General features: G+C 36.6%; 1 protein-coding gene across 1 annotated transcript in view; it reads left to right on the top strand.

Annotated features, from left to right (window-relative positions):
* Positions 1–11634, top strand: part of IL17RD (interleukin 17 receptor D) — a 41159-nt gene extending 29525 nt beyond the window's left edge. Inside the window, exons 9-13 of the mRNA XM_079316683.1 lie at positions 564–618; positions 1523–1633; positions 3284–3468; positions 5221–6157; positions 8444–11634. Of these exons, the coding sequence (XP_079172809.1) occupies positions 564–618; positions 1523–1633; positions 3284–3468; positions 5221–6157; positions 8444–8559 (1404 nt within the window). The 3' untranslated portion in view covers positions 8560–11634. The remainder of the gene's footprint in view (positions 1–563; positions 619–1522; positions 1634–3283; positions 3469–5220; positions 6158–8443) is intronic.
* The last annotated feature ends 762 nt before the right edge of the window (positions 11635–12396 follow it).

Here is a 12396-nt window from a genome sequence, read left to right as displayed (position 1 = left end):
TTTTTCAGACAGATATGTTTGGTCCATTTGCATATCAGGGGTTAATCCTCCAATTAGCTTCAGGTAATGAAATCATATTCCCCCAGTTTGCTCCCCCCAATTCAATTTTGTTTATACTTTTCAGGGCCTGAGGCTGTAGGGTGTCCTTGAGTTACAGGCCCAGAGGGATTCTATTGTCTGACCAAAATGTGAAGACAGTTAATTAGCACTTTATATGGAGTTTAGAGTTATGCACTAATGCAGTACAGGATTTGAAAAATACAAAGGCTAAAATCTTAAGGCATCAGAGTGTTCTTGAGCTGTCAAGTGTTAGTTTTGCTTCCCTGAGTGCACAGCACTTTGATCTGTGCCTTAAACTGAAGTTGTGGCCTGCCTAATTCCTAGATTTTGATTTTATTTTTTTCTAATTGGAATTCTGTTTCTTGGTCAATTTTTATTACACTAGTTTGTGCTGCTCTTTAGTTTTAACTATTTGAACAGTAGCTGTCTTCACACCTGGTCATAAGAGCTGTTACAGTATTTTCATATTGCAGAAAATAAAATTAATCTTTTATTTTTCCAAGCTGGTTGATGACACTAATACAACAAGGAAAACTATGCACTATGCACTAAAACCAGGTATGAATTCTGTTTCTTAAACAATATACAATATTTACTGAATTAATTTAGATTCAGTTTTAATTATGTTGGAAATAAGTCTCTATTTGATCTTTGTCTGTTTGCCATAATCTAGACTATTGAGACAATCGTGCTGTGCTTTTTTGACCTAATGAAGAAAGAGTAGAGATGCACACTTGATATAGACATGGGCATCTCTACATTTATATTTAGTGGAGTTTAGATCAATCCATCATTGGAAATTTTTGTGGGAAAGTGACTTTTGTTGTATATGTGGATATGAGGAATGATAACCTTAATTGCATACAGCTGAGAGTGCAATAGTGTGGAGATAGTGTAATGAAACTGGGAGCAGCCTAAACACATCACTGTCCTTCAGCCCTGGTACCAAACCAGGCAGTCTGGAGAACCTGACAGGTGAATGCTTCACATGCCCATGGGTCAGACCTGTTTTTGAGGAGCTTAGCAGGGATTTCAGAGTGTAACTGCAGCCCCAAAACAGCCATGGATGGGGGTAGTGGATAAAATGCACTGAATCCTAATGCATATTGCTAAGGGTGATCTCTGCAGGAAGGCAGTTCTTTCTAAGTTCAGCCCCTGGAACAAAAACGTGTCAGATCCAAATGACCACTGCATATCTCATCAAAATTATTTGCCACCAGGGCTGGTGTGAGTTGCAGCTCTTGTTATTTATGAGAGTCACTTTGATGCTGTGGCAGTGGGGCAACCACCATAAAATCTAATTTGAAATGGAGCAGAACACAATATTTGAGCCTACTGTATCTTCAACAATTCCCTGATAATAGAGTGCTGCAGCAGTTTTGCACTCCCAGTGTGAAGATTTGTTTGGATAATTGCAGTGCAGTTTATTTGCATGTGGCTAGTTCTGCTTTCTGTTCCCAAGTGCACTCCCCGTGGGCTGGCCCCATCAGAGCCATTGCCATCACTGTCCCTTTGGTTGTCATCTCTGCGTTTGCCACGCTTTTCACAGTGATGTGCCGCAAGAAACAGCAAGGTAAGAGGCTGTGCTCACTGCAAAGTTTTGTTTAAAGATAGGCTTTTGCAACCAAGACAGTCTTAATTGATGGTTAACTCAGAAATACCTTCATCTGAAAAGCTTTCTTTTCAATTCCTCTGTCCTTCCTCCCCTCAGCTTTTTGTGTATTGAAACTTGTAGCAAATCCTTAATCAGTGTTTGATGGGAATTGTTTGCCTAGACAGTGTTCTATCACAGATCAAGACTTCACTGTAGAGAGAGCAAAAGCAACATTGGAAAAGACTTTTTATTTCATGTTTCTTTTTCTTTGAGAAAGTACTACATGACCATGTAGATTACAAACAGATTTGTAAATGGGTATGTTTTAAACATTCCCTTATTTTACTCAGAAATATCTAATTCATATTTATTTTAGATCAGAAGGAAAGTAAAGCCAGGTGATGCCAATACATTTCACAGTGCTGTCTGGAATATTATCTGTAGCTGCTATTCCAGATTTGCTCACTTTCCTGGAAGTTGCCTTTACCTTTTATTCTAAACCATCTTCCTAAATTTACTCTAAGTCCTGCTTGCAGATGGTTTTGGATTCCATCCCTCCTTGCTTACTTCTCCTCTGTATCCAGGAGCTGCCAAGCAACACTTGATACCTTTAAATGTTAAAAATTCATTGGCTTTTTATATTGAATTTAGAGAATCATGTGGTTTCATGAATAATGGAAAAAGAGATTACTTCTCCAAACCTCACATATCTGTATTATCCACCTGAATTTTGGCACTGAGATATACTGCAAGTGATATATGCCAGCTGGGTTAAATCTTTTTACCTTCTGGTCTTCTATAGTTATCCCTTTGCTCACAGCTAGCACAGTTCCAACAAAAAACCCAGACAAATCGCTGAGGATTTGTCTGCAGAGAGAGTTGTTCCACAATAGTTATTCCTGATGAATTGTTCTGAATTGAATCCCTAGATGGGTATTTGTATTTTGAAATACTCATACTTTATTCCAAGTTATCTTAATCAGCTGTAGAACTAGATTGAATTAGTCTGGCATAAGGCCAGACCATCATGTTCCAGCATAAAAGCATCTATGCAAGGAAAGAAACACTAATAGCTATTTTGATTTAAATTAATTATATCTTAATTCAAATTAATGTCAAATTAAAGTTCAAACACGGGTGTGTATATATACACTACAGAAATATCTTGTATGATATCCTGAAAGGGTCTGTGGACCTGGAGTTTAATATTCTTACCTGGCTTATGTTGTGGTTTGGGTTTTTTTTAACAAGAGACTTTGTTAGACAGGAAACTCTTGAAGATGATGCATCTTTAGGCTTATAGTATTTGAACAGAGATTTGAAGACTGTTGAAACTGAATAAGGGTGAAATAACCTCATTCTATCTATAAAATAAACCTGCCTTGTGTTTTCTGAGTTGGGCAGAAATTACTGCATGTTTAACTTTGAAAGTGCATTCCATGTGCAGCAACTGTTAAGCTGGATAAATAGTGTGTGTACAACTTTTTCAGGATGGAAAGGAGAGGAAAATCTTTAGGAAAAAAGTCCCAAACATTATTGTATGCATTAGTAAAGAGTCTACAAAAGTAATAAAAACCCAAAACAAAATCAAGCTTTATAGTGTGAACTCTCTTTTCTCTTGCACTTTAGAAAATATATATTCCCATCTAGATGAGGAGAGCTCAGAATCTTCAGCATTTGCTGCAGGTCTCCATGTGGAAAGACTTCGTCCCCGGCCAAAAGTGTTCATCTGCTATTCCAGTAAAGATTGCCAGAAACACATTAATGTCATCCAGTGCTTTGCCTATTTTCTTCAGGACTTTTGTGGCTGTGAGGTAAACTCAACATTTTATATGTAAACAACTTTTCCTTAATTGAAGCAGCACTCCCAAAATTCTGTGCTTGAAAAGTAGGTATTTCAGTCACTCCTTTCCTCAGAGATAACTGTTGTTATTTTTCCAAATATTGGCAGTATGAATTTTCTTTACTTGGGAGAATGAAGAGATCTTATCCAGTGTAGAAAACCCTAAACAACCCAAACCAACAGAATAGTGGAAGTTCATGATTTCAGGACTTTCATTCAGCCATGTTTAGCTTGCTTTGAATTAAATGCTTTTTCTGTTCAGTAGGTCGTGCATCTTTATAGTCAGCAGCCACAAAGAGGTGTTGTTGTCTGCCTGATATGCTTTGGTATTCCTGAAGCGTGTTTTGTGTTATAATTTAAAAGAAGTTGAATTTATAAAGACTGCTACTCATAGAGCAAAAACTGCATTATTAGGATTACTTGTTGACAGCATGTACTTACTAATTGATATTTATTTTTTTGTTTCTCTTCTACTCCATTAATACTTTAAAATCAGCAGCTTTCTTTTTTCTTGTTTTTGTTTGAAAGATATGAGAGAGACTTTTAAATTGCTACTTTGAAAGAGCAGGCTTAGAATCTTGTACTGCTGTCTGAAATAGAATCAATATGTGGGCAGTTTTTCACTTTTCAGCTGGAAAAAGGCAGGACAATTTGTAGTCTCTTTGTGCTGTGTTTTTCCTCCCACCCCTGAGATACGAACAGGATGAGCTGGAGCTGGGTTTCATTACAGCAACTCTGCTCTCTGCTGACCAAACACAGAAACACAACCAAGGCCTTGTGTGTTTGGTGGGGATAGTCACAACTTTTTAATCTGTTTAAAATAGTTTATCTGTTTAAAATAGTTTAATCTGTTTGAAATAGTTTAAAATAGGATAAACTATTTTATAAGTAACTTACTTGAAACCTCTTTTAGAGATGTGCTTTAGCCCTACTACACTGCTTCCCTTTGGAATAGTGTTGAGATGAGCTCTTACTTCTCTAACCATGGTCTCAGGCTTCAAAGGAGATTTTATAAGTGATTTTGATGTGTGTCTATTATGCAAGCTTTTGCATCTGTTTTTTTTTTTCTCTTATCCTACTACTCATTCTTCCTGTGTCCCTCATCTTGGTGTATACAAGCATTTCAGATCATGCAGAATGGCCAGAAAGCTTGACAAAGTAGAAAATTAAATAACTCCTAGGATAAACTTTTCAGAGCTTTCTCATCAGATAAAACTGCTGCTGTTTTGCATCCTAACTGGAAGGTCTTGATATTATAGGCACTAATTATCATTCTATCTAGATATGAAAATTCTTGGCATCACACTTCATTAATATGCAAGGATGATAAGTGAATGTGGCACTTAAGGGCACAGGTTAGTGGTAGACTTGGCAGGGCTGGGTAAATAGTTGGACTTGATCTTAAAGGTCTTTTTCAATCTAAACAGTGCTGTGATTCTGTTACTCCTGCTGCATTCAGCACATTATGGACCCATACATACAATGGTAAATTATTAGAGGCAAGCACAATTGTTTATTGTGGATTGATGATACCAAATTTGATTACATAAGTTAATTGTAATTTGCTTGATCCAGCCACATTTTCTATGCTCTTTTTATTCCCCCCAAAATATTGCTATGTATCAAATCCATAGTGCTTTTTTTAAAGAACCCACTTGAGTTTATATATGTATATATATATATATATAATTTAATATCAACCAAATTTTTTTTTCTTTTCTAGGTGGCTTTAGATTTGTGGGAAGATCTGAAAAACTGTAAAGAAGATCAGAAGGAGTGGCTTATTAAAAACATAAATGAGTCCCAGTTTATCATCATTGTGTGTTCCAAGGGAATGAAATACTTTGTTGAAAAAAAGAACTGGAAGCACAGAGGAGTAACCAAAGATGCAGGAAAAAGAGAACCCTTTCTCTTTGCTGTGTTGACTGTTGCAGAGAAGCTTCGTCAGGCAAAGCAGAACTCAGCTGAGCTCTGCAAGTTCATTGCAGTCTACTTTGATTACTCCTGTGAGGGAGACATCCCTGCTATTCTGGATCTAAGCACCAAGTACAAACTCATGGACAATCTCCCCCAGCTCTATTCACACTTACACTCCAGGGATCTTAGTGTACAGGATTCAGAGGTGTTTCCTGTTAACATTAGTAAAAGGAATTATTTCAGGAGTAAATCTGGGAGGTCTCTCTATGTTGCTATTTGCAATATGCATCAGTTCATTGATCAGGAACCAGATTGGTTTGAGAAACAATTTATTCCCTTCCCTCCACCTTCTTTACACTACTCAGAGCCTGTTATGGAAAAATTTGATTCAGGCTTGGTTTTAAATGACTTGGTGAATAAACAGGTGATGGATGGTGATTTTTACCTGAAAACAGATCTAAACATTTCAGTGGGGAATTCAGACTCTCACTCTATAATTCAGCACTTAAACCTTGGAGAAGATGTAGAAACACAGGACATTCAAGGTGGTGGCAGCTCTGTCCTTCAGCCATTGTTACATGTTGTTAAAGCTTCAAATCTGAAAGACATGCCTCGAGATTCTGGAATCTATGATTCATCTGTTCCTTCATCTGAATTATCTTTACCTTTAATGGAAGGACTATTGACAGACCAAATGGAAACATCTTCCATTACTGGAAGTGTTTCTTCATCATCAGGTTTAGGTAAGATACAGCAGTGTTTCTAAACTTATATTCAGTTACTGTAGATATTTCTGCCATCTCCAAATAGGTAAGATAATATGTGAGGAGCCATATTGAAGGCTGCAGAGAAAGATACACATTGTATAAAGATGGTAGAACAGGTAGAGTAACTTCAGAAAAATGAATCTTTTTCTAAACTTATAGTGTGTGGAGGAAATCCTAGCTAGGTAGGATTTCACTAAAATTCTATTAATAAAGTCACTGCTCATTAATTGACCTATTCTTGGAGAGAGAACTTCTTCCTTACAGGGGCTCCTTGGCAGCTGGGATTTCAGCTGACAGCTGTGGTGTAATCCAGAGGGTAAGATGGTGAAGCATTCTCACAGACAGCCATAAATCTAAACCTGACATCCTATTTTGCTCCAGCACATTCTGGATCCTTCAGGGATATTGTATGTACTGTGGTTAACTCAAGTTTCAGAATGACATCAGGCTTCTCACCAGATACAGGGCCCAGGAATGAACAAATGGGTTTCAGTGGAGTAATTTAAATGCTTGAAAGACTCTCCAGAATAGATACCCAGCTCAGATGCCTTCAGTTAGAAGGTGTAAATTTTGCCTCAGACTGTATAAAAAAAAAGGTCTAACCTTACTGGTTCCAGAATATTGAACTGGCATCACAACTATCTCAGTGTGGAATGTTCCAGCAATTGTATTGATATGACAGAACTGCTCTTTGCTGATATTTTCCTTAAGCAGCTACAACAAGTGAATATTGCATTTTAGAGGTTGTATACTGTTCTGCTTTCTGGAATGAGTGTTGACAGTGTATTAACTAGTGTATTCTCTTGGGTAAATTAATTTTTTATTCTTATTAAGATAATTCATAACTAATGTCTGATGCCAGAATTATCTTGGAGGAAGAGAATACAAATGCTTATTTACAGATATGGCACCTATATATATATATATCAGCTAGATAGTCTATATGACTGAATAGTTGAAATCCAAAAATACTTCAGATGGAAAAAAATACAGATGTACTGAGTTAATTAAGCCACAATTACTCTGTTTTCAAAATTAAAACTAAATTTTTTAGTTTCCTACCATCTTCTAATTTAGCCTTTTCTCACATTTGTGGGGAAAATTACAGATGATCTCTGTAAAGGTTCTAGTGAAAGTAGGGTGCTAGTTTAAAATGTATGGCCTCCCTTTAAGAATGGTTTCCCAGTGTTCTCCTCCTGTTTCAATTACTGAGCTGTCAGCTGGGTATCCCAGCTGCAGGGAGGCACTGGAAGAAAGAGTCAGTCTTTCCAGTAATTAATTCTCAAGTCACATACCCTCTTGTTAATATGCTTCAGCTGTGGAGGTTAAACATTAGAGCTCTTGCTGATAGAGTTGGATCTTAACACTGATGCTCCAATGTCTTAAGAAACCACAGTAATTTCTGCCATTTTCCCATTTGCTGGCATCATCCAAAAGCACCATCCTGACTGAGTCTCCCCCAAACCTCCCTCACCCAAAGCACAGTCCTGATCCAGTACAGGGTACAAAGGAGACAGGATCTGGAACTGAGCATCATCTGCATTTTACAGTGCAACCCATTAAATTTCTTTAGTGTCCCAGACATAGAAAACAATTTTAGCCCTAATATTTGTATGCATGCTAATGAGAGGAGTAAATAGAATTTTTTAGCTTTTATTCTTGTTCTGAGAGATAGACATGTTCAAATTCTTGCTCTGAATTCACCCAACATTTCAGATTTTTACTTATTTTACCTGTTACTTGGTCAGAACAGATGTGAATAAAGATGTAAATAAATAAATGTCATGCTTCTGACATTTAGCATCTCAAAAGAAGGTCTTTCCTTTTTTCCTTAAAGGAAAGTTTGATGTAATCTTTTGAATAAAATCCCAAATCCTATATTTTACAATCCTTTCTATCTTCAGTGCAGTTTCTGGCAGACTACTGGTTTACAAAGTAACCATTCTCAAAGAGGTCATCATATTTAGCATCCTCAACTGGAGTTCACACCAGTTTAATTTTGAGGAAGTACCAACAACCAAACCTTTACAAGGTCCATTCACAAATAAGGTCTTTCCTAAGAATTCCTGCCTGGGAAGAAAATCAGGATTGTATCTCTGGATAACATTTTGCTGAGCCTCAGGAGTCTATGACAAGATGGTGCAGAGGCATTTCATGAGTTTTCTTTGTGTTGTTTCTGAAATGTTGACTAAGTACAAAATCACTATTTCAATTCATGGACTTCACTTTTTTTTTTTTTTTTTTCTGTTTTCCCTTTTACAGGGGAAGAAGAACCTCCTGTAATGACTGCTACAAAGTTCTTAGTGCCTGGAATATGTAAAGCAGAACTTCATTGCCACATCCACCCTGATGAACTGCAGGCAATTGCTCCTTTATAATACATTACAAAGTTGTTATGCATTGCCACTTTATCCACAGCCTCTGTTTGTGCTTAAACTACCACACTGTCTCAGCACCAAATCTACTTGAAGGAACAAACAGCCCCTGAAAAAGATCTGTTATTCCATTTTTTGTGGCCAGTAAACTTGAATCTGTTGGGTTTTTTATAAAACTCTTTCATGATTTGAAAAATGTAGCATGGAAAAATAGAAGAGCATACATTTAAAATTTTTCCTGTTATAATTTAAATGTCATGATATTACACTGTTTACAGATGCCATAATCAAAATTTATTATTTTTTGCTAGGAATAACTTTGCAACTGGACATAAGATAGCTTGGAACATTAAGCCCTAGTAAATTTTGTAGTCCAGCCTCTAGTTTTAAGTGCTGATGGACTTGATGGCAGGAGTGTTTTAGTGAATGAGAACAGGATTTTTTTCAGAAGCAAAATGCCAAAGCTGAGATCAAGAAATTCTCCATCAGAAGAAATAATTTTCTTTTCAAAAGAGAATTATTTGAAAAGTAATTTGAAAAGAAATTTCTTCCTCAGTCTCCCTTTCCCAGGTGTTAATGTGTCTCAGTATTTAATTTCAGTGCATGTCTCTCCCTTCTGCATGGATCTTCCAACTCTCCTCTGCAGTCTGGCTGTGGTGACTCACAAACAGCACCATACTGAAGGATCAGTCTTAAAATAGACAAAAATACAGGTCCTCCATATTCTCAACGATACCATGGAAACAAAGTTTCCTATTTTCTTCCTGAAGGGCTAACATAAAGAATAAAGAGATGGGAGATAGAAGACCATCTTTTGTATTTAAGATACTCTAGCTTTGTCCAGCCGTGAGAGCAGCATGAGGGACATGGTGCTACAAAACCACCTGGGCTAAAACAAGCAGTTAACAGGCAGGAATACTTTGTTGTAAGCAAAGCAATAAACAGAAGCTAATGAGTTATTTTGTAGTTTACACTACGTATCATCACTTAGTCATTAAGATTGTGTACTATCACGAGTGTTATATTAAGGAAAAATGTAAGAACTACCACTGGCCATGTTTATCTGCTGAGACAGAGCACACATGTCCTGTTTGCTGCAGTGACCAGGTGGGTAAATGTTCATCCAAAATGTCCCTCCTGTGTCCAAGGAGCATCTTTTCTGAAGTTAAATACATCTATGTAACTGCAATTCCAGATACTGTTACAGTAAGCATGGGAACAGCACATTCTAAAGGACACCTTACCAATGTGCCTTTGCTCATTCTGGTCACAGAGTCACATTCAGTCTCATCTAACCTGTATTCACATTCCACTAGCAGGAGGTTACTTTAAAGAGAATTAAGGGAGAACTCATATACCTCAAATATTCTCTTAGTTTTAATAGATGAGAATTAGACATTTTTATCTGTTACATTTTATTATCCATTTTAATAGCATGAGATAGAACTATTAAGTGATGATTTTGGCTGAGTAACTGTAAAGCTCACGGGTTGTTTTCTTGGGTTGTTTTTGTTTTGTTTTGAGTTTCTTTGTGTCAGTTTATATTTAATCATTGGAATTTCCAAACTTGAGATTGTTATCACAGATGGAGAAAGAAAGTGCTGTAACAATTGTTTGTGTATAACCCTTAATGGCAGAACTCTGACATGCTTTGCAATTGTAATATGGAATTCTGTGATCATTTGGATCAGCATGTGTTGGATCTGGAGAGCCTTGTCCATTAATGGAATGTTCTTTATCCTCTCTGCTTTCTGAATTTCAAAGAACACTACCTGGAAAACTTCAAAACTTGCAGTATCTAAGGAAGTTTAGGAAATTTTACACACATAGTAGATCATCTATGCCTTTGATGATTTTTTTTAAGGCTGTGCCTTGGGCCTTATTGAAGGTGAAATTCTCCATCTTTTCCCATTGCTTGAAGGTCAGGCTAGGCAGAATCATTTAGAGGTAAATGCTCCTTCACTAAATCTAGCTATGAGGGATATTGATTTGGTGCAATTCTTGTTATTTTACTGGAGAAAGGGTTTAGATTGAATAAGACAAGGTGACACAATCTGTGCACAGAAATGCCAAAGCTGCAAACATGAGGAGGAGGAGACAATTTCTTAGCAGTGAGCTGGTGAAGGTAATGCTGCTTTCATCCATGGGAAGTGCCAGTTCAGTTAGTGTTATTTAATGCTGGGCCAAAGATTGGGAATATTTCCTTGTCTCATTAAATTCAGTGGTAGAGTTGGTATTATGTAATGAAATTAAGTTTTCATCTGAGCTCTAAGAAAGCTGAGTGTTGAAAAGGGATCAAGGCAATTGCACAAAGAATTACGTGTCATTAGTGTTTTTTTAAATTTGTTCAAAATTTGCTGTACAATCTTGCAAAACTTATTTGTTAATTATGAAAAGTCTATGCAGATGACAGTCAAATCTAGGGGTGGGAGGGAAGAAAAAATCCTTTATTCCTTCTTAGCTTAAGATGGAAGCAGCATATTGTATGTACTCAGAAGAAAGGCAATATAATTCAGTGAAAATATAGATTAGGATGGCCCACACCTAAAGTTTACAAAAGTAAGGGAAGTAATACTTAATCTAACTTAGTATAGGTTTTTTACAAAGCCACAGTTCTTAAAACAATTAGATACTCTGTATATTGAGATGCTGGAAGGACATAGTACTGAATTAGCAAGAGTTCTTTATGCTGAGAATAGCAGCAAAACTTGTAAAATTATTTTTATAAAGATATGTTAACTCACATACTAGAGGTCAGCTTACTACTGTTTTCAAGTGTTAGTAAATTCTAAATATGTTAATCCCTTTAATTTCTGCTACACTCAAGTGTGTGGACACTGGAAATTTTATAGTGTATTTTCTGGGAGGGTGAAAAAAAATTGGAAAGCTGAAGCCTCAAGATGTGACAGCATGTTCAGCATTTTGAGTGAGGAGTATAGTTGTTGCCATAATTTGTACCTGTCCAGGGACACATCAACTGTTGAAAATAGAATGCACCTGATATTTGCAGAAATAATGTTTTATCATACTTTAATTTAGAAGTTAAATACCAAAATAAAATATTTTTGTTCCATTTCACTCATTGGGCTTTTCTTATACTATTAAAAAGAAATGGCTTAAAAGTGCAAAGGATTTATCCTGCACACTTTGAGTGCAGCTCAACACAACCCACAGCAGCCAGACCTGCTCACTGCTGTGCATGCCCTACAGCTGGGAGGGAAGCAGCTGTTTTGATGGGGCTTTATTACAGTTGAGCAACTCTAAGAAATTTTAACTTCTAAAACTTCTGTATGGGATGGACTGGGTTGGATTTTATTTTATTTTTTAATAAAATGGCCTTAATACGATTTTATGTAATTATTTTCCTCTATTCTCTCTGAAGGTCTCCTAGCAGTACATGGTTGTTCTGCATGCCAAGTGAAACTATTCATGTCCACAAAACTGTAATAACCTGGCCTGGATTCATTTTGTCAAACAGGATAAATGCTTAAGATTTCTATGTGGGTTTTTTTCATCCAGCTGATTTCAAAGCACTGTTCCAGTCAGTGAACCCTGCAAATGTAATTTTAGGGATAAGCCTTGAAACAACTCTGATTCCTTATGTTGCTCAGGTAAATGAAGGGAATCTAGTTATATAGTGTTAGATATAATAATTCATTATATAATAGACTTAATAGTTATAATAGTAAAAATCCATGCAAGAAGAAATCAACATCTAGAGAATCTTCTGCATCAGGTAGTAAAAAGACTTAAAGCTGCAACAGTCAAAGCTGATTTACAAAAATCAATCTTTCTTCCAGACTCTCCTGGTAGAATCACAGGCCTTGGCAATAGATGGCA

This window comes from Erithacus rubecula (genome assembly GCF_903797595.1).
Source record: "Erithacus rubecula genome assembly, chromosome: 13".
Classification (NCBI taxonomy): Eukaryota; Metazoa; Chordata; class Aves; order Passeriformes; family Muscicapidae; genus Erithacus; species Erithacus rubecula.
The sequence above is the reverse complement of the archived record's forward strand: the minus strand, read 5'-3'. Positions and strand labels throughout refer to the sequence as shown.